Source organism: Centrocercus urophasianus, unplaced genomic scaffold (genome assembly GCF_019232065.1).
Source record: "Centrocercus urophasianus isolate 14NV4802_14NV808 unplaced genomic scaffold, USGS_Curo_1.0 seq_11, whole genome shotgun sequence".
Taxonomy (NCBI): domain Eukaryota; kingdom Metazoa; phylum Chordata; class Aves; order Galliformes; family Phasianidae; genus Centrocercus; species Centrocercus urophasianus.
In genome coordinates this window covers 45,412,018-45,433,333 of record NW_024884253.1, presented here as the reverse complement: position 1 = coordinate 45,433,333, position 21,316 = coordinate 45,412,018, and the positions used below count along the sequence as shown (strand labels likewise).

Below are 21,316 nucleotides of genomic sequence, written 5' to 3'. Positions count from 1 at the left end.
TGTAATTATTTGCCTTTTCTGATTGCAGTGGGATTACGGATGGATGTTTTTCTTCCCTATGCTACAGGAATTGGGCAGCACCAGGCAATACAGCACATAAAAACGGTACATGTAGTAAGGAGGGAGAGCTGTGAGGAGCAGAAACGAAAAATTCAGCAAGTTCGGTATGAAAACTGGACAAAAACAAACAAAAAGGATGAATTCGCGTAACCCAGCTGGCACCAAGGCTCCCGCTCAGAACGCGGTCACGGGACACGTTCGTTCGTACATAGCAACGGCAGCCCTAGCGTGACGGGGCGGCGCGCAGCTCGCCATGGCCCGGCACCGCTCGCCTCAGCGCTCAGCCCGGGGCTCCCGCCCCGCCTGCCCTCAAAGAGCCACGCATGCGCGCAGCCAAGAGCGACGCGCCTGCCCCGCCCGGCCCCGACGGCCCTCGGAGCCGCGGCGACAGCGGCCCTCGCGCAGACCCTCAGCCGCGTGGTGCTCTAGCGGCGCCCGGAGGGAGGCGCCCTCCTGCGGCGGCACCCCTCCCGCCGCCCGTCCGCGGAGGCGGGAAGGGAAAGGCGCGCCTGGCGGTCGGGACGGCGCTATGGCGTCATCAGCACGCGTCGCGGAGCGCCGCTCGGCCGGAGCGATGTCGCCGCCGCTGCTTTTTAGCCTGCCCGAGGCGCGGCACCGCTTCACGGTGAGCTCGGCGGGAAGGCGGCGGTTCTTCTCCGCGGCGGCCGCACGGAGCCTGGCCGCGCAGGTGTGGAGCTCGGCCGTTCGCTGCCTCCGCCCGCGCCGGGCCCGGTTCCGGGCCGCCGCGAGGGGAGAGCTGTGTGAGAAGCGATGTGCGGCCGCGCCTTCCTCACACGGAAGAAGGCGGCGATCCCTCAGAGCAACGTTGGCAGCCTCCTGGTTTTGCGCTGGGTTTGGTAACTTCTGTTTGTTTGCGTCTCGGTAGATCTCCACCAGAGAAGCTCTGCACCACAAAACCCTCAAACCGCTGTTGAACGCCTTTAATCAGATTCCCGGGAGGTGAGTGGCTGCCGCTCTGTATGGGGGTCGGTTTTAGTGATCTTGTTCCCGTCGCTGTGCTGTTCACTGATGGGAGGTGTTTGTGTTTGCAGCGAAAATGAGAAGAAGTGTACCCTGGATCAAGCTTTCAGAGTTATCGTAGAAGAGGAAATAGTAAGTACTACGGCTTACCAGCAGATATAAAATAAACTTGCATCTCCAGGTTCACGGAGTCATAGGGTTTGGAAGGGACCCCTGGAAATCATCCTGTCCAGCCACCAGCTAAAGCAGGTTCCCTACAGCAGGGTGCACAAGAAAGCATCCAGGTGGGGTTTGAATGCCTCCAGAGATGGCGATTTCACAGTCACTTTGGGCAGTCTGTTCCAGTGCTCTGTCACCCTCACAGTCAAGGTCTTTCTCATGTTCACCGTGGGACTTCCTGTGTTGTAGTATGTGCCTGTTGCCCCTTATTCTTGGCTTGGCACCACCAAAAAGAGCCTGGCCCCATCTCCATGACTCCCACCCATTAGAAATTTATAAATAGTGATAAGATCCCTCCTCAGCCTTCTCTTTGGGCTGCACAGCCCCAGGTCTTTCAGCCTTTCCTCATAAGGGAGATGCTCCAGGCCCCCAGTCATTTTGTTGCCCTCTGCTGGGCTCTCTGTAGAAGTTCCCTGTCTTTCATGAACTGAGGAGCCCAGAATTGAACGTGGTATTCCAGATGTGGCCTCAGAGGGGCAGAGCAGAGGGGGAACATCACCTCCCTTGGCCTGCTGGCCGTGCTCTCATCAAGTGTGGGCCAGGATCCCATTGGCCTTCTTGGCCACAGGGGCACACTGCTGGCTCATAATCATAAAAAGTGAACACGTTAATTGAGCAGCTTCATATAGTATCAGGAAATACTGCTTATTAAAGCCATGAATGAAATGGAAGTTTTATAATTAAGGTTGAGCACGGATGATTAAAGGAGATGGTAGTTGGGGTGCTGAGAGGTGCTGGTGTGTCCTTTTCTAGCAGTTCTTTGTAATGCTCATGAAATTCTGCCTAGAATTAAAACCACAGTTCGATGTTTTAAATCAGGAGTGGGGTGGAGCAGGCAACCTGTTTGTAGCACGTAACAAAGCTGTTATTACAGCTGGTGAGAAGAGTCAAAGAATGTTTTTGTTGTTACTGCTTGATTGTAAGTAGAATGTAGGATGCTTATATTTGGGGTAAATGGCTCAGAGTAAGTGTTGTAGGGACGGAAGCAATCAAGTTACTCATTCAGTAAAACCTCTGTATGCATAACTGATGTTTCTGACTTAATAGAGCAAAATTTTGGGAACTTGAATATAAACGTATGCTATAACTATGCCTGCTTGGAAGCAAGAAGTCTGATTTCATTAAGTATATTGATGTCTGAATGGAGAAGTTTAACGCTACTCCTTTTGTTTAGATAAACAAAGCTCCATGTGAAAACCTGTTGGCAATTATTTCTCTTGCTATTAATGGAGTCACTGAAGGTGAGCATATTTTTCTCTGATCTATTGACAGCTTTAGGGGCTGCTGGGTTGCTTTTAATCTGAATTTCTTGATTTTTGGTAAGATATATTCAGCAGTTGGCTTTGATAGTATGTGGTCATTAGGTTAGTGGTTAAGTCTGTTTCCTGAAGGGGGTGAAATATAATGTAATTGAATTTGGTTATATGTGTGACATTTGTTGGAACCTTTTTTTCAGTTCTACTGAAATCTGGGCTCATCTCCCTTGTACTGACCTGTCAGTACACCAAGATATACAGATATTTACAGATGTTTACTGAATCTTTTCTCATAATTTCGTGTGTGTGTGTCAGAAACTGCTGTGCTAATCTCTTCTGAAGAGTCTCTCATGCCCTTGCATTTGTTCACTTGTTCACGTTGCCTATCAAATACTCGTTTGTTTTATTAAGTGTAGCTCAACTACATACACACCTTATCAATTGTAGAATGAAGTGGCCTCTGATTATGATGATTATGATGTATGACATTACCAAGGTATAGGGAGTGGACATACAGGCTTGAAGTGCTGCTTCACTGGTGCTTAGCTTGAGAAAAAGATTCTCAGACGTCTTGGATGTGTGCATGAGAACAGACTGTGGGTTTAGAAGCCTAAAAGAGTTCACCCACAGTCTGCAACGAGGCGTTCAGAACTTCTGAGATTTTTAAAATAGATACTGTTTATTATTTGTTAGGCATTAGTGCAAAGCTCTCATCTGCATATGTGTACATAGAAAAATGGCTTTCGTGCAAGCTCCTACTTGAGCCCAAGCTTTTTGTTAGGCGTTGTAGGAACTTTCCTTCTTTTTGAACATAACGTCTGCCAAATGCCATACATTTTATAGCATTTCTGTTCAGGTTTGGTGAACAAAATATTCCCTGTTGCTCACAGGTATCTGCACTGCATCGACACCTTTTGTGCTTCTGGGAGATGTTCTGGATTGCTTGCCTTTGGATCAGTGTGATAAAATTTTCACTTTTGTGGAGAAGAATGTTGCTACGTGGAAATCAGTAAGTATTTTTCCATACTAGGATGTTACACCAAAGTTTTTGCATACCTGAAATGTTTTTACAAGGAGACTTTAATCGTCTTTGTGTCCATGTTAGAATAGTAGCATGAAGCATTTTCTGCTTTGAATGTCAGATAACAGAAGTCAGGAAAGTAACAATAGAAGACTATAATGTTGATTGTTCTGCTTCTGTCTCTTTTTCTCTCCTGTCTGTAGTATTTATCTCTTGTAGAAAGTGAAAAATTTACTTGAGATATGCAGTTTCTATGAATGCCTTCCCTTGACTTAGGCAGCTGCTTCCTTGCAGTTGCAGGAGATTCCAGCCTCTTCAGCTTGCAGGGGAAGAAATCTTGGGCTCTTGCTTAACAGTCTTTCCAATACAAGACTGTAGCAGTCGTGAACATGTTGCCCTGAAACACTTCTGCTCTTGAACAAGACTGAGTTTTGAGGCCTGTGCGAGGGTTCTGCATTCTTGCTATGCAGTTGTGCTGTGGCAGGAGCAGAGCTGCGGTGACAGGCTGCTCAGCTTCTTGTGCTCTGGGCACTGCTAATTGAAGAGGGAATTCTCAAGACTTCTGCCTGAGACCCTGCCTAAATTCCTTGATCTCTTCCATAGGCATTCAGGCTGTTGTATTTCAGATAACATTGTCCTCTCCAGTGTATTCATAAACTGTTTCTTATCATTATTTAAAGTAACTCCTATTTTCTTTCTCCCACTGCCAAATTATTACTTCCGTGAACGCTCAAAATCTTTTATGCAGCACTCTTCATAAATGAATAGAAATAATGTGAAAGAATAAAGGCAATGAGTGTAAAAAAAATTAGTGTTTGAGGCAGAAAAAGTGGATCCTACTCTTGCAACTCATTCTCGTGTGCAGTTTTTGTTCTTTAGTTGTGGTTTTTGGTTTGTTTTATATGAAGACTGGACTTAAATGTTGCATTTCGTGCTCTCTTGAGATGTGTGGGACTGTTTGTTTTATGTTGGCTTTACGCACTCACGGCTTGGAACTGAATTAAAATCTGCTTCCAAAAGTTTTGCTGTCTCCTGCTGATCTAAATACCTTTTCTCTGTTTCAGAACATGTTTTATTCTGCAGGGAAAAACTACTTGCTACGAATGTGCAATGGTGAGTTTTAGTTTCTCATTGGCGCTGGCTGAGAATTAAAGAACTCCCTAAAAGTGAGTGAAAGCGAGTTCAGTAATTTAATGTACACATAAATTTGTTCAATAAGCAATAAAGGTAAGAAGCAGATCGCTCATCTTAGCAGTTATTTGTAAATATTGTTGATTAATCAACAAGTCATTCTTAACTGAGAGAGATCCTCTTCATCAGCAGAGGCTGTTATGGAAGATCATCAGATATGTATTTATTTCTCAGCAAAGACAAGGCCCCTATTGAAGGAAATACACAAGTAGGATTTGTTTGAACTCATCTTTCTTCACCATTGCAGGAATTCAGAGAACAGATAGAGTGCATTTGGGAAAACTGTGGCTAATTGGAGGAGGTTGCTAATATTTAAATTTACAAATATCGGTTCTTTTTGTTAGTGAAGTGGGACTTGTAATTAAAAAGTCTGAAGTTCTGATGTGTGAAAAATTCAAAGTGAGACACATGCTAATATTCTTTGCTTTTTACAATATTTAGACCTTCTAAGGAGATTGTCTAAATCACAAAACACAGTCTTTTGTGGAAGAATTCAACTGTTCTTGGCTAGGTTGTTTCCGCTATCTGAGAAGTCAGGTAAGACTCTTCCGTTTCATCACACTTGAAAGGTTCAGTGTATTTACTCTTTGTCATATGATAAACCTATGAGAGCTGCAGACCAAATCCAGTTGGTGAAAATTGCTTTGCATTTGTATTTTATTTCTTCTACCCTTACTGTTAGAAGTGGCTTCCATTTGTTGTCATCTCAGATGTAGGTTTTAAATACTCTTTCTGAGATGTTAATAGAAGTGTCTCATAAAAAAACAACTGAAAGAGCAAACTTAAAAATTCACAGCTTTGAAGATTGACCATCTGTTTTCTGCAGGACTCAACTTGCAGAGTCAGTTTAACCTGGAAAATGTGACTGTTTTCAATACTAATGAACACGAGAGCACTCTTGGGCAGAAGGTGAGAATTCCCACATCGTTTTTCACTCACTGCAGTTGTGTGTGCATTTCTGTGCAGTCTTACTACTCTCCATGGTGTTCAGAACTGTATGTTTCTGATTTAGCTGTTGTTCCTCCAGACCAAGCAGCTGATTCTCAACATGGTTCTCGGTACAGTAAGCTGTGCAAACTTTGAGGGGGATCGAAGTTGATTAGATTGTGAGAGATAGGAGCTGCTACTTAAAATAAGTTTTCCCTACAGAAGAGAGAGATTTCCCTACAGCCTTTTTCTGAGGAAAATATGTACAAATTATAGTGGCACTTATATCAAGTTTTAATTGTCTCTTCCTGTTAGCACTCAGAGGAGAGAGATGAAGGAATGGACGTAGAAGAAGGTGAGATGGGAGACGATGAAGCACCAACAAGTTGGTGAGTTTATAGCAGTTCTAAAAGTTGAAATGGAATTTTATGAACTGAAAGGAAAGGATTCTTATTTCTTGTCCTCTTTAGACAGAAACGAGCAATGTTTCAATTTCTTTAAGTAGAAATTGCTTGGAGTTGGAAGGAAACCTACTGGCTGTTTGAAAATGTTATATACCCTAACTGGTGTTCTTTCACAGTGAATCCAGATTCCTCGGCAAAGCTTGAGTATGAGTAATGAGTAAGCTCTGTGCATGCTTCTAGGGAACAAGACTGTGCTCCTCTTCATTCCACAGCAGTGTAAAACTAAGATTACTTTTGCTTCACTGTTTGTAGTTTTATTGTGAAAAAGTAACAGTAGACTGGAAGATTCTCACAGGGACGAATCTGGATATATGGACTTTTCAACAGGACTCCCTATTGACTTCATTATTTTACTTAAAAAATGAACAATATTTTCTTGGATTGTACATTCCTGAGTGGACTTGAATTGAATACAGTATTTTCAGCATAGATTTTTATTGCTACTGAGGTTTTCTGTTGTGTTTTTTTTGTTTGTTTTTTTTTCCAGTTCCATTCCAATAGATTATAACCTGTATAGAAAATTCTGGTCGCTTCAGGATTACTTTAGAAACCCTGTGCAGTGCTATGAGAAGGTCTCATGGAAAACTTTTCTTAAGGTAATCCATCTGCATGCTTTCAACTAGACATGCTAAGTAAAAATCACTGTTTATGTGATTGAAAGTGAGCATAATGACAGAAAGTATTGAAAGTGATAGTGCATGAGGGAGCAAGTGCATATTGCTGTGCTTTAAAGTGAGTCTTTAGACAGTGAACAGCATATTAAGATGCAGAGTAAATCCTCTAATAAAATTTTCAGAAGTCAATTGCAGAAGCACTTGATATGCAGTAATGTCAGAAGTACCTTTTTTGTTATTAATCAGTTGCCAAAAGCAGAACTTCTTTTACTTCATTATAAGAAAAATAGTTCTACCTACTCCTAAGTCTTAACTTTGGAATATTGATTATTTTTGAACATTAATCCCACTAGAATCCTAAAATCGACAAGATTCTAATGAAAAAGATCTCTGTAGAAGCAATGACCTGAGGGTCCCCTTCAGCCAGCTGTTTCAGTTTTGCTTACGATGAAGATTGAGGATGATTTATTGCAAAGATAACATATTTCTTCACGCTTGGTCAGTCAGTTTCTATTTCATAGTAAGAAGCTCTTTTTTTTTTCTTTCTTTTTTTTCCTAATCTTCATTCTCTATACTCTGGAAATAAGAGGGAACATCTGCACAGACATCCTGATATGAATATGGTTAATAAAGCCTACCTTCTCAGCTTTAACAAAAAAACAAAGTAACAAGAAAACCATGATTGAGAGAATGAAGATAAGGTTTAAGTCTTTCACATGACTTTTACTGACAGATTTTCTTCAATTTTAAGGCTCTGAATTGGTTTTCAAGGGCAGGAGTGCAAACTTCACTCTAACTTATTTACCTTTGCGTGTGTACATTCTGAGCATCCTTCATGGTGTTTGGATGTAAGCACTATCCTCGTGTAAGCCTTTTGTTCTTTGTAACATCTCTCAAGGAAGCATTTGTGCATTGTTTGCACATACCGTGTTTTCGTGGTACGTTCTATAGGCGTTGCTTTGGCAGTCTTCTAGCAGGTCTGCAAATGATTTTATTTGCTTGGTGTTAAGACTATTAAAATATTCTAATGAAATTCTTTTTCCTGTGGTAAATAACTGTTTTATAGTACTCAGAAGAAGTTTTGGCTGTTTTCAAAAGTTACAAATTGGACGACACGCAGGCTTCCCGAAAAAAGCTGGAAGAGCTAAAAACAGGTGGAGAACACGTGTACTTTGCCAAGTTCCTAACCAGTGAAAAGGTATGGCATCTCCTGGCTCCCAGTCAGGGGAGGGGAGGCTGAAGGGAACCTGGAGAGAGAATCTAGTTCAACTCAACTGGAGCAGGCTTTGATCTGCGCTGTGTCCAGTCAGGTTATGAAGGTCTCCACAGATTCTCAGAGTATCTCATTGCATTATTTCACCACGTTGTTAATTAAGAGAAATTTCTTCCATGTTTTTTAAATTAGTTTTATTTTCTCTGTGGTTTCCTTCTCTCGGTCAATGATCTGGGGACTAATGTTTCTGGAATAAGAGTAAAGCAGTAATGCTTTAAGCAGTAATGCAGTAAAGCTCTTAACTAGTTATTGTGTTTGATGTGTTTTGTTGCATTTTTAAAAATGATATTGAAAGAAGAGCTGATGTAAAGGCAATTAAAAACACCATGGTAATATCTTCTGAAGATTTTGACTGGTGATGTGTTACCCCCATTTCCTGCCTCTTAAGAGTCTTCTTTAAAATTGCCTTGAAAAAGATGAGAGTTTTGAACTCTGTCAGAGTTAACTCAAAAATACAGCATTATCAGATTTAATCCTAAAATGTTTGTCTTTAGTTTGGAATAATTTGTAGCTTTAACTTCTACAGATATATAATGGTGGGTGACAGAAAGCAAGTTTCAAAATGAGTTTTCTCTTTCTGGAGTAGAAAAGAGGAGAAGAGGCTCACAGACCTTTAGTTCATGTATCAAGAATTTTGTCATAATGTGGTATAATGCTGATTGCTAAATAAGCATGTAAGTCAAAGGTCTTCAAGGAAAAAGAATCTTCAGAGTTCTCTTTGCATGAGCTATCAAGCTGCAGCCCATGGGGCAGAAACCAAGCAGTGTCAGCGTGCAGATGCTGAGTGAACCATCTTGTGGTAGCCAGGTCCTTATGTTGTAGCCAGTAGTTGGTAGGAAAAGGAAGCAAGCTGTCCTTCAGCTACTAAAACCACTGAATATTTGTTTTCCTGAATTCTTGTTGATTTCAAGGTGACTAACTCGTTAGAATAGGCAGTATGAAATGGTTTTTGAAAGAGTTTAGGAATGTGCTGTCTGTTTTACAAGCAGTTCCTCAAGGTTCTAAGAAATTGATTAAAAGTTTTGATAACTGGCTTTCCTAAATTGTGGTGAATGACAGTTGCAGTGATCTTAGCTCTTTGTGGTGCGCAGTCCTAAAAGTACAGGTAAAACTGAATAGTTTTTGTTGTGAAAACAGTCCCCACCTGACTTAGCTGAAAATATTTGGATTTTTGTATGTTTTGTCAGTTATGCATGTCTCTAAAATATGTGTAATTCTTCTGTTTTTGTCTAGCTGATGGATTTGCAGCTGAGTGACAGTAACTTCCGCCGTCACATCTTGTTGCAGTATCTAATACTGTTTCAGTATCTGAAGGGACAGGTCAAATTTAAAAGGTAATACGGAAGTGTCTGTGTTTTGAGTTTGGGGAGCCAAGACCTCAGAGTTAAATAATCCAAAACATTTTAGAAGAGCTTACATCTGTTCATTCCAAGGTTCTTGTATCTGTGGAACCTTGCATCAGTAGATGAAAACTGGCTGCGGTTATTTTACAGCAATATGGGGGTGGTCTCATTCTTACCTTTCTGTGCTCCTCTTAGTGTGATTTCCTACCCTCCCTTCCAGCAGCTCTGATGTTTGTTAAACTGTGTAAAGTTTGTGCAGTTCACTAAGCTAGCAAAAAACCATCTGCTTGTCTTTGCAGAGTTAGTTTTCTGACAGGTTAGTGAGCTGAGTGGGGTCTCAGAAAAGCAGAGACCACCAGGGCTTGCTTAAGATGACTGCTAACCAAGAGATTCTTTCTCTGGTATCAGTAAGCTATTAGGTAGTAGTGCAGGCTGCTCGTAGACTCAGAATGGAAGCCACATATGCAACCAGCTCTGCGATCTTCTTGTGACATTGTTTGCTGATCGGTTTCTTCCTAGTGCACTAAGGAATTCTGTCTGAAAGAGCAATAATAACCATGGCCATTATGGCTTTTATTAACTGGTGGGTCAGAACAAAGACTGTCTCTTTCTACTCCATACCCAAACGGATGCTGAAGAAAAACATACCTGTATGTTCATGTTGTGCTGGCCATACGTGTGCATAAAGATGAATGTTTAAGGAAGTTGTCTTTCAGCTGCGATACACTGCCCTTCAGAAACAGATCTCAGATAACTTTTCAAACTAGATCAGTCTCATTATCTTCATTCTATAAATTATGTACAAATGCAAGTCAGTGGCAGGGAAGGAATAGGATTCAGGTATCCTGAATTGCAGTTCAGTCCAGTAAGAGGTAATAGTTGGTCATTTTAGTGACTGCTCGTTAAACAGTGCACTAAAGAACTCACTTCTCAGCAATCAAGGATAATGCGAAATATGAATGGCACCATGTAACACTTGGTGCAGATGTTGTAAGATAATACAAATTATTCCCTTCCTTAAAAAGATCTTTTTTTGAAGAAATCCTATTAACAAAGAGAAATTAGTTCTAAAAGCCTTTTTCGTGTTACTGGATTAACCATCATCATATATCTGCCATTTAAGGTACCTAGTGCTTTGTACAAATCTGGTTTGTTTTTAAAGCATGTAAATGGCGTGGAGTCTTCTTGAATCAAAACCATCTAATGTTTCAGTTAGTTAAAAAAAATCCATCTAGGAAATGAAATAAGCAACATTCTAGTGACAGCACAAGGGGGAATGGTTTTAAACTGAGACAGGCAATATTTAGGTTGGATATTAGGAGGAAGTTTTTCACTCCGAAGGTGGTGACGCACTGGAACAGGTTGCCCAAGGAGGCTGTGGATGCCCCATCCCTGGAGGCATTCAAGGCCAGGCTGGATGTGGCTCTGGGCAGCCTGGTCTGGTGGGTGGCCACCCTGCACACAGCAGGGGGTTGAAACTGGGTGATCGTTGTGGTCCTTTTCAACCCAGGCCACTCTGTGATTCTATGATATCCAAACTATTGTATATATCTCTCTGTATTGGTTGCACTTTCACTTACTGATTGCTACCATCAGTCACACAAATGGACTTCCTTTTGCATGAAATTAAACCTGACAGTACAAGCCCCTCTAATTAATTAGGTCAAAAGGTGGTCAGCTCATGGGACTACATTAGAGCATATTGAGAAGACTTTCCTCAGCTTCTCTCCAACTCCTCTGAGGAAGCGTATGCTGTAAATGAGAAATGATTTTATTTTTTTTTCCTAGTTCAAACTATGTTCTAACAGACGAGCAGTCTCTTTGGATTGAAGATACTACAAAAGCAGTTTACCAGGTTGGTGCCAGTAGATGCTTCTATAAAAATTTGTGTGGACAAGTAACTACCTCATGTAATATTGTGTCAATAACCCTTAAAGCAAAAAAAAAAACCCCACCATTTTCTTTGTTGGGTTTTTTTCTAAGTATTCTGCTATAAATAACAATGCAATAAGTTAACTTTTTTTTTTTTTTTTTTTTTTCCCTCTCCCCACTGTAGCTTCTTTCAGAAAATCCTCCAGATGGGGAAAGATTCTCAAAAATGGTAGAGGTCAGTACTTTGGTGCATGTCTGAATTGAACTGAGTGTAAGGAGTGAAAAATCTGTATTGGTTGAAACAGGCTTTTGGAACACAGATGTAATGTCTGGGAGACTTTTTATCTTACCCACTGAAGAGGATCTCATGCATCTTTTTATTTCGTAGCCACATTTTCCCCATGTTTTCATGAATGTGCATTTCCTGTTTCTCCTGGGGAAAAGTGGGGATGTGCACGTATGTGCTTGTATACATACATGAGATGCTGATGGGATCTTTACAAGGAGGAACACTAGGTCCAAAGACATGAAAATAAGACACAAGTGGAACTATATTATATTTTGAAAAACTTCTTGTCTTCCCTCATTTCTTCTACCTTGGTACCTCTGTTCACAGAAGAAAGCCTTTTCCATAGTCATTGAAGAGTGGAAGTGCACTACTTTTGAATAAGCAAAACTAGCTGCCTACTGTGGACCTTCAAAGTTGTGACTGAAATACACCCAATCAGTTTTTCCTTTCTTTACAATAGCTAAATTAAAACTCATGGGGCCAAATTTTAAGGTAATTATGATCCTAATAACGGGGAATATTCTGTTTCTCCAGCATATATTAAATACTGAAGAGAACTGGAACTCATGGAAAAACGAAGGCTGCCCAAGCTTTGTGAAAGAAAGGTACCTCTCTTACTAAGTAGAAACTTGTTGCTTACTTGAAATGGTGGCTCAGCTTTAGAATATTTATCCAGTGTCTGTGAACTTAATGAATCAGAGAACCTTGACATTGCTGTAGTTGGATGTCCCTTCTGTGTGCAGAACGCTCTTAGATGTCTGTCAAAAGTCATAAGGCTTCATTTTGCTAATGAAGAGATGATGAGGCATATGTGGGTCTCAGGAAGGCATTCCTCATTCGTGGCAGCATTTTGTTCTCTCAATACCAAGGGTCCCAAGACGGGAGGCTGACAGTGTTGTGTCCCTTCCTGTCTCTGGAAGGTGCTAGGATGAAGAAGTGAATGCCTTGTACAAAAATACCAGAGCCATGGGCACCATGGCTTTAATAGGGTAGCAAACCTGGAATTTTGTGTTACAGTTTCCTCTTATATACCTTTATTGATTAGGTTTTTCACTTAGTTGTGATCACTTAGCTGAAAGGAAACTATGGTTAGGTGGCTGTAACCGTCAAAAGATTTCCTGTGCAGTTAGTTACTAACTAGTGCCAAACTTGAACTTGGTCTCTGTATGTCTACTTGACTTTCTTGAGGTGGTGACCAAAACATTTCCATCCCTATTCTTTCTACCCACCGCCACAGCCCTGTTTTGGTGAGGAGCAGCCTGGTCACCACTTCTTTGCAAATTTCCATTTGTGGAGGGCTCAGGTAGAACCCTCTCTTCCTGAATTCAGCCATTGACAAAAATGGGGTGGGGGGTGGTGAGAAAAGAGAAGTTACTGTTGGGGAGGAGGAAGGGGAAAAGTAAAGTTTTAAAGTTTGACTTATTTATAAATGTTCTGTCTCCTTCTTTAGATCTCAGCCAGAGTTTCAGCTTGGGTAGGTCTTACCCTAACCTCAGTGAGTTGGGATCTCCATTCTCTGATCCCATGAAATCAGGTGCAGCTGGGGAAGGAGAACTTGCAATCATAGTGCAGATGATCCCAGCAGCAGAATAGATCACACTTAGTATGTGGTGCTGCTGCTGCTGGAGTAAATGTGATTTGCTTCTTTCTCTGTTTCGGGACTGATAAGCCTTGACTTTTGTGAGTTAACTGATTTTGGTGTATGGCAAATCTCTTTCCTTATCCCCCTACTTTATGTTCTCCATCCTCCTCTTTTCCCTCTTCTCTTTCCATTCTGATAATCCCCATCCTTTTGAATACTTCCATTGTGATTTAACTCAAAGCTATCTGAAATGAAATAACGTGATTTTCTTCTCTTAAGTATTACTGGTTTGATCTTAAAGAGCACCTTGTTTGTTTGTTTGTTTTCTGTAGGCCTCCTGATTCTAAGCCAATGAGGCCTGCAAGAAAGAGGCCAGCTCCAGAGGACTTCTTAGGAAAAGGACCAAACAAAAAAATTCTTATGGGGAAGTATGTTGGTTTTTTCCTCCTAATTTGTTTTGGTATTTTTTTCACAGAGGGTTTCTGTGGTATCTCTTCTGTTAGTTCCTACTATGTTTGTATTACAAACCTTCTGTCACGTGTGTTAGCATAAAGAGTGGGATGAGAATTTCTGTAGCATTGTTCTGTGTGCCTGGCTTTGCTGATTGATGGAATGTGGAATGCTGGAACGATGAATGTGGAATTTAATGTGTGCCTGTGGTTCACTTTTTCAGTGAGGAGCTGACCCGACTTTGGAATTTATGTCCTGATAACATGGAGGCTTGTAAATCTGAGAGCAGGTAGGTGAGAAATGGCATGTTGCTGTCTAAAGCCCACCTCCAGCACTTGATATATACAAAATTAGTTATTAGAGTGCTACATAAGGAAAGTGTTCATCATACACAGTGTGCCATGTCACTGTGCGTTGTGAGAGAAGGCGCTTGCATGCATCTCTGTCTTGAAATGTTCTTACAGAACACTAGTTTTATTGACTAACGTTTATGTTGTCGGTAATTTCCATCACTTAGTAAAATCTGTGCTAAAAAAACAGATGGAAAGTCTCATTTTTATATCAGGTGATTGTATAATTAAGTACCTTACACGATAAAGGAAGATTGCCACGTCTGGCTCTAACGAAGTTAGCAGATTTTTAGGTAGGTACATGTTTTGAGCAATACCAGATAAGATGAAATCAGCTAGCACGCATGTTTCAACACACATCACATCTACTAGTGGTGCAGATGTAACAAAATGCAGTTATTAGCTATCCCTTCTGCTTGTACAATTGTAGGAAATACTGAAAATATCCTTTTATTTAACTGTCTGCTTGTTAGAGAGCACTTAATTCCCTTTTGTGCTGATGTGGAAGTTTGGGAACCGTCCTCTTCTTTTCGGAAGAGGGCTTTGCTGGTAGCATCCAAAATGGCTGTAGGTGCCTGTGGAGAGGTGCTAGGTGGCAGGCATCCTGAATTGAGGAACTGCTTCTCCAGAGGTTGAGAGCTCTGCTGAGAAAGCTTCCCTTTTTGTGAAGCTAAGATATGCAGGAAGGTCCTTACGAGCTCAGAGGCTGAAGGAGTTGAGCTTGGCACTAAGCTTCTGATTCCTTGTGCGTGAAAAGGAGGAAGAAAAACAAAGCAAAATAACAACAAAACCACATACACAAATGCATGCTGTGGTTAGCAGGCAGGAACAGGTCCTGGGGAGTCTAGATTCACTTCCAAGTTTTGTTATGGGTTCTGTGTCTGGACGCTGTCAAGACGCTGTAGCTTTTTGCTCTCTTGTCTTCATCAAAATGGCATAATCCTGCTTTACCTGCCTTCCTTTTAGGTAGCTGTTCTTGGGACAAAATGTTTTAAGTTTTTGCATAGTGCCAAATACAGTAGGATTCAAATGAGATGGGTTTTTGAGATGCTGGCTTTAGTTCCAGTACTCAGTAGTAGGACTCTTAAATATGCTAATGCCCCTTTTTCTCCCTTTGATTTTTTTCCCCTTCCTTGACTGATCACTAGGTTCTGGTGTAGAAGCAGATGTGTTTCTATCAAGTAGTAGACAGCAGAAATACAGATGGTGGGTCTGCTTTGCACCACTGATAATCTTGGCCCACAGTAACTTACAGCTCTAAGTAAGCTTATAGTTTTCAAAGCAGCAAACCGACCTAATAATGTGAATATTGTTCCTCTTGTTACATCTTTCTGATCATGGTGCCTTATATCCTAGTTTGAATATCTTACAGAAGCAACTGCTGGCTATTACAAGAATAGAAAAATCAGCTGCCCTTTTAGTACATCCCCTAGGAACTACAGATACTGTATTTTAATGTGTCATGTTATCACAGAAGAGCTGAGGTTGAACGGGACCTCTGGAGGCTGTCTAGTCCAACCCCTTGCTCAGCTCGAGCAGGCTGCTCAGTACCCTCTCAAGTCAGGCTTTGGATGTCACTCCGTGACACAGCCTGCGAGCAGCGTGTTCCAGAGCTTGATCACTGTCACAGAAAAGTTTCTTCGTTTGTGGATTGTGGTGTGTTGGTTTTCTTTTTTTGTAGTTTTTGTTTGTTTGGTTTTTTGTTAGGTTTTTTTTTTTTTTTTTCCAGCTCCTTATGCTTACATGGAATTTCGTGTTCCCTGAGCTTCCCCTTGCACGTCAGATGTTTCCATCTGACATGCACAGCTTTTTGCATAGGCCCGCATTTCTTGTACCAGTGAGCCCAGAACTGGACCCAGCTTTCCAGATGTGTAGTAGCAGTGCTGAGCAGAAGAGAAACATCATCTCCCCTGGCCTGTTGGCAGCCTGAGGTGCTGCCACCCTTCTTGGCCAGAAGCTCACGCTGCTGGCTCACATTCGCCTTCCTAGCCACCGAGACCTTTTCTGTTGCAGCTGGGCATCTCTCAGCATGCCCTGGTGCTTGGGGTTGTTCCTATTCAGAGGCGGGGCTTCACTTTTCCCTTTATTGATCTTCATGGGGTTCTTGCACCCAATCCTGCCTGCCTGTCAAGGTCCTTCTGAGTACACGGTGACCATAAATAATTGAAATTGAGTAGGGATAGCATTCTAGCTTTCAGTGATTGCAATTGAAACTGGAGTGACTGCATGTGTATAGAGCAGGAGACCGTGTTTGTTTACCCTGTCCTATCAGATCACACCAAGTGAAGCAGCCATTTTAGATTCCTGAGTGTGAGCTGTGCATGTGAGAGCATGTCTCAAATGCAGCCAGCCAGTTGCTACGGATACTTTTACAAAAGTCTGTTTGCCAGAAGTCACGTCTTGTCCTGTATTCCTTTGTCACCAAACCTGCTTTAAGATATCAGTGTGAAGGGAACTTACAACAAGAGGGGGACTGATGTTTTAGATAGTGATAGGACAAGGGGGAATGGCTTTAAACTAAAAGAGAAGAGATTTAGGTGAGCTGTCAGGAAGAAATGCTTCACTCAGAGGTTGGTGAGGCGCTGGCACAGCTGCCCATGTAAGCTGCGGTGCCCCATTCCTGCAGGTGCTCAAGGCCAGGTTGGATGGAGCCCTGAGCAGCTGAGCTGCTGGGTGGCAGCCCTGCCCATGGCACGGGGTGGGACTGGGTGGGCTTGGAGGTCCCTTTCAGCCCAAACCATGAAGTGATTCTATGATACGATACACCTTTCCATATGGCTGAAAGGCTAAGTGTGTATAATAGGCAGATGTCTATGAAGAAACTGAAGAGCACTTACTTTAGAGTAATATGCAAGTAATATTAAGCTCTATATTTTATTTTTTAGGGAATATATGCCAACACTGGAAGAATTCTTTGAAGAAGCCATTGAACAAGCAGATCCTGAAAACATGGTTGAAAATAAGTACAAGTACGTGGGCCTTTGTTTTGTTTCACTTCATTTTCATGTTTGGATTGCTGAAGAAAACAAACTGTTCGCTGTGATACTTTATATCTGTGTCAGACACTATTAATGCATGAGTCTTTGTAGGTTTGGAATAGAATAATTACAATTAGGAAACTACTCGGATCTTTTTGTCCTTTTATACGTAACAGATTGGTACCAGCTGGATTTGTATTCATTGCAGGGCTGTGAACAACTCCAACTATGGATGGAGAGCACTAAGACTGCTGGCACGCAGAAGCCCCCATTTCTTCCAGCCAACAAATCAACAGTTCAAGAGCTTACCAGAATATCTAGAAAACATGGTAATCAAATTAGCCAAGGAGCTGCCTGTAAGTGGTATTATCCTCTAATAATAATATAATAATAAATGAATTAATTTGACTTCCTGCTTGTCTCCTTCTGCAGTCCATTTGGTACATGGGGAAAAACACAAAAAAGTTTGTACAGTAAAGGAAAAATCGCAAAGAAAATGACTTAATCCTTGAGGATAATGTTAAATTTCAGATAACATTGTCTAACAACTTCACTGCTGAGCTGTGCCTTCTGTTCTGTGGACAAGCAGCTGTGGCGATCCAAGCTTTTCTGCACCCATTGCAAAGTTGCTAGACAGGAATGTTTGTGCTGAGCTGCTTGGGCTCAGTGTTGTGGTGCAAACCACTTCTGTGAAGGATACAAGCTGTGCTACAGCTCCCGGTGTGAGTAGCTGTTGTCACTGGGGCAGCTGCCTGCAGTGAAGGGCAGAGGATTCAGCTGAGGATACTGTGGGAGATCATTGTTACAGAGCTTACCAGAGTTCTTCTGGCAACCCCCTGACTTTTAATACCTGTGAAGTAGAACTGGTGGAGCTGCAAATGCAAAGGCATTGTGTCTTTGCACATTCAGCATTACAGATTTGAGGCAAGGGCCCTTAGGGGTCTTTCAGGTTTCTCTTTACGCAGTGGTAAGGAAGGCTTATGCTGGAGAGGGGTTTGTTTCTAAGCCTTTGAGTTAGCACAGCCCAGCTGTTCCTTACGGATATAAACCTGTGGTTCTATACGTGAGAGCTTTCTTGTCTGCAAACTAAAATGACTGAGATGTAATGGTTGGTTTGTAATATGTAGCTTTCTTGTTTGTTCAGCCATCAGAGCTAACTGGACGCTAAAAGTGATTTTGGAAAAAGTACTGGGTAGGGAGAACTGTAAAACAGGCCCTCAGTGCAGCGTGCCTCATGCTCCTCCTGTCATGTAGCAGGCGTTATGGCACGAAACAGACACCTGGATAAGGCCTGTGACTGAGATGTAGGATAAAGGAACCTTTTGTTCATCTTACCTGATCTACAGCTTACATAGAATGAGAAATCTGCTGTTTGCTTATGTGTTTGCCACCTGTAATTGCCTACTGGGGAGTCTGACAGTGACACTGACAGAGAACTTGAGGAGTTCTTAAGACAGCAAGGAAATAAGTTTCCCAGTGGTGGAGACTTAAAGAAGGTTCTGGAGTTTGAAGTTTGTGCTTGTTTGTTTTAAAGAAAGCAATAAAGCAATAGATGTGATGCTCTTGTTGTAGTTAGTGCGGAGAGGATAGGAGAATCCCATGAAGTCAGTGGGACCTTTCTTAGGTTTTTTGATTATTACAGTGTACAGTGTTGTATTATCACTGCTGGCTACAGAGGGCTGCGGGAGAGTTTTAGTCCTCATTGTGGGATCATGTTAGATTTTCCATTCTAATGCAGATGCCAGGCACCATCATAGAGCTGTAAAATTTCTTTAAACACAAAATTCATCCAATGATGTTTAGTTCTCTCATTGTAGCCTCCTTCTGAAGAAATAAAAACAGGCGAAGATGAAGATGAGGAAGATAATGATGCTTTATTAAAGGAGAACAATGAAAGTAAGATTTGCATGTTCTTAGTATTCTCTTGATGCATAGAGTAGAAGCTGTGTTTAATGGTAGTTTCTTCTGAGGGTTACCACTCTTGGTTGCCCTGGCACTCCTCACTTGTGCCCACATTCGTGAGATAACGTGACCTCCCCAGCTTACACAGCTGCAGCACCCCTTGCTCAGCAGTGCTGACGGTATCTGACATGTCCAAGCTGGAGAGGTGTTTTTGTTAGGAGCCTCTTTGTGCCGTGAGGTGTATGTTTACAGAATTGCTGGGCAGTTGTAGCTGAAGGGTCCGTACCGCTGTGTACAAACCTCCTTGTGCGTTCCTCTGCACCTTTCCTCTTCTTTCTGCCCTTTAGATGTTGTGGCTGAGGGCTTCCCTAAAGCTGGGGGTGTAGCTGTAAGACTTTGGAAAAAAAATCTATTCATCTTCTCGTGTCTTTGCTTCATCTTCATTTAAAGGCAAAAGCTTCTCTGACTGAGGAGACAAGAGCCTTCCTGACAAATGCCATCTCTCGTTCCCCTCCATGAGCCAGCCCGTTCCTTTTTGCCTCTTGCCCATAACCTTGGTTGTTGTGCTCTCACATTTCCTCCCATCTCCTGTGTCTGTGAACTACTTCCTCCATCCTCATTCATGCCTTCATCTCGTAGTCCCTTATCCCTTGTGCTCTGTACCCCTGTCCATGAGCTCTTGTCCCTGGCGCAGGCAGGAGGGTTGTGCAGGGCTGGGATCTCCCACCCGGGGGCCTCAGGATTTGGTTGAGAGATTTTTGTTGCTGGAGAGCTGCCGGTGGGCCTGTGTCCATGTCGCTTCTGTTGTCTCCTCCATCAGCCCCTGACCTTCATTTCCAGTCTCTGTGCTGATAGTGAAGTTCTCTTGAACCTAATACTGCCTGAATCCACCAACTGAACTGTGTACATCTTTCTTTAAATGTTGTCCTAAAGCAAAGACTGTGGTCTGCGCGGGGTGTTTAGAGCTAATGGAAGTGATCTGGGTGCTTTTTGTTCTTCTGTCATTCGTGCTCCTTGGATCTTTCCCATAGGTCTGGTGGGTTTAGCTCAGATCAGTGAGGATCAGTGAGCTGAGTCCACACTTATCACTGTGAAGAGCTGGAGCTCAGTCTGTGCCCACTTACTGTTCGGGAGGCATGAGGGTGAGCAGCTCATTAAAATCAGGAATATGCTGACTTCCTGTGCATAATTAATTCAGTCATTACATGATTTTTCTTTGAAAGTGTGTAAAATAGCCATCAGTGGCAAACCACAGGTTATAACCCGTGATGAGCTGTAGATGGGTAATTGGCTTGTGTGGTCACTTGGCTTCTCAGCAGAGCACAGGAGTCAGGGTTGCTGCTGTGATGGTGGAATGAGAGAAGTCCTTAGAGGACTGACTACATACTGAAGCTGAGCCCCTGTTCATGCCCTTTCCCCACTCTGCTTTGTGGCTCCTTCGCTGCTCTTTGCAAATCAACAGTGTTACCTGGGTTAAGTCTGCAACGTGAGTAAGTGTGAGAGACAGTCAGTGCTGAGCCACTGCAGCTGACTCACGTGCTGCCAAGTGCAGGCTCCCTGTGCAGATCCCTGCTTTCACTTTGGCAGAGGCAGCTCTGATGTGAAGCTTCAGCAGTTCTCTCTCAGTCAAGCAGGCTCTACTTCAATGTGGGGACTAATAGGGGGTGTTCTGCTTGAAACCCAAGTGATACAGCCATACAACGCCTGCGCTGCTGAGCAGCTTTTAAAGGCTGAGGGGCTGTTGGTGATGAAATCAGAGGTTCAGAGCGGGGCAGCTCAGGGAGGGATCGCAGTATCTGCTTGAGATGCTCCCTGAATCTTGATTCTTTTGTTTTCTTCCAGGTCCAGACGTACAACGGGACAAACCCATGACAGGGGAACAAATGGAAACATTTGCCATCAGGCTGGGGGAGCATTGGAGAGCTTTGGCCCCCTACTTGGAAATGAAGGATTCCGACATCCGTCAGATCGAGGCAGATAGTGACGACGTGAAGATGAGAGCCAAGCAGCTGCTGGTTGCCTGGCAGGACCAGGAGGGTGTACACGCCACTCCAGAGAACCTGATCACTGCGCTGAGCAAAGCGGGGCTGGGGGACCTTGCCGAGAGCCTGACCAATGACACCGACAGCGGCAGCTAGCGTGCTGCCTCCCTTCTTCTTGGCGAGGTTACGGTGATACCCTTGGTACTAGGAGCAGGTCTGTGATAGGTATCTCATTTCAAAAGAAAAAAAATCAATAAACCCTTTTTATAATATTCATGGTTTCCCATTTTGTGAGAAAATAATTATCCATCCTTCGCATGATTCATTAGAGATGATGGAAATGGAAAAGGGAGGCTGGAGACTGGAGTTGCTCATTTTGGGTTCAGAGGAAGCACTCCTACATCCTCCTGTGGGTGTTGGCAGCTCTAGAGCATGATGCTGTACCTGCTGACAAATGAGACACTGAGCTCCTCCCACTGGGGCTGGGTGGGAGACACAAGGCATTGTGTGCATCCTCAGTGCTGTAGGCTTTGTTCAGCCCTGCACAGACGGAAAAATTCCT

General features: G+C 42.7%; 1 protein-coding gene across 3 annotated transcripts; it reads left to right on the top strand.

Annotated features, from left to right (window-relative positions):
• Positions 1 to 602: 602 nt before the first annotated feature.
• Positions 603 to 21,026, top strand: THOC1 (THO complex 1). 3 transcript variants are annotated; one of them, XM_042840041.1, is made up of 22 exons: positions 603 to 685; positions 947 to 1,020; positions 1,113 to 1,173; positions 2,435 to 2,501; positions 3,407 to 3,525; positions 4,602 to 4,650; positions 5,170 to 5,265; positions 5,555 to 5,637; positions 5,971 to 6,044; positions 6,607 to 6,715; positions 7,800 to 7,931; positions 9,240 to 9,340; positions 11,138 to 11,204; positions 11,406 to 11,456; positions 12,045 to 12,115; positions 12,961 to 12,984; positions 13,425 to 13,520; positions 13,766 to 13,831; positions 16,778 to 16,861; positions 17,079 to 17,226; positions 18,688 to 18,766; positions 20,615 to 21,026. In XM_042840041.1, exons 1-22 carry the CDS (start codon positions 635 to 637, stop codon positions 20,908 to 20,910), a joined length of 1,998 nt encoding a protein of 665 aa, XP_042695975.1. In that variant the 5' UTR covers positions 603 to 634; the 3' UTR covers positions 20,911 to 21,026. The 3 variants fall into 3 exon arrangements, with proteins under 3 accessions (XP_042695975.1, XP_042695976.1, XP_042695979.1); XM_042840042.1 differs by lacking the exon at positions 12,961 to 12,984; XM_042840045.1 differs by lacking the exon at positions 18,688 to 18,766 and having other exon boundaries at positions 20,615 to 20,735.
• Positions 21,027 to 21,316: the final 290 nt, after the last annotated feature.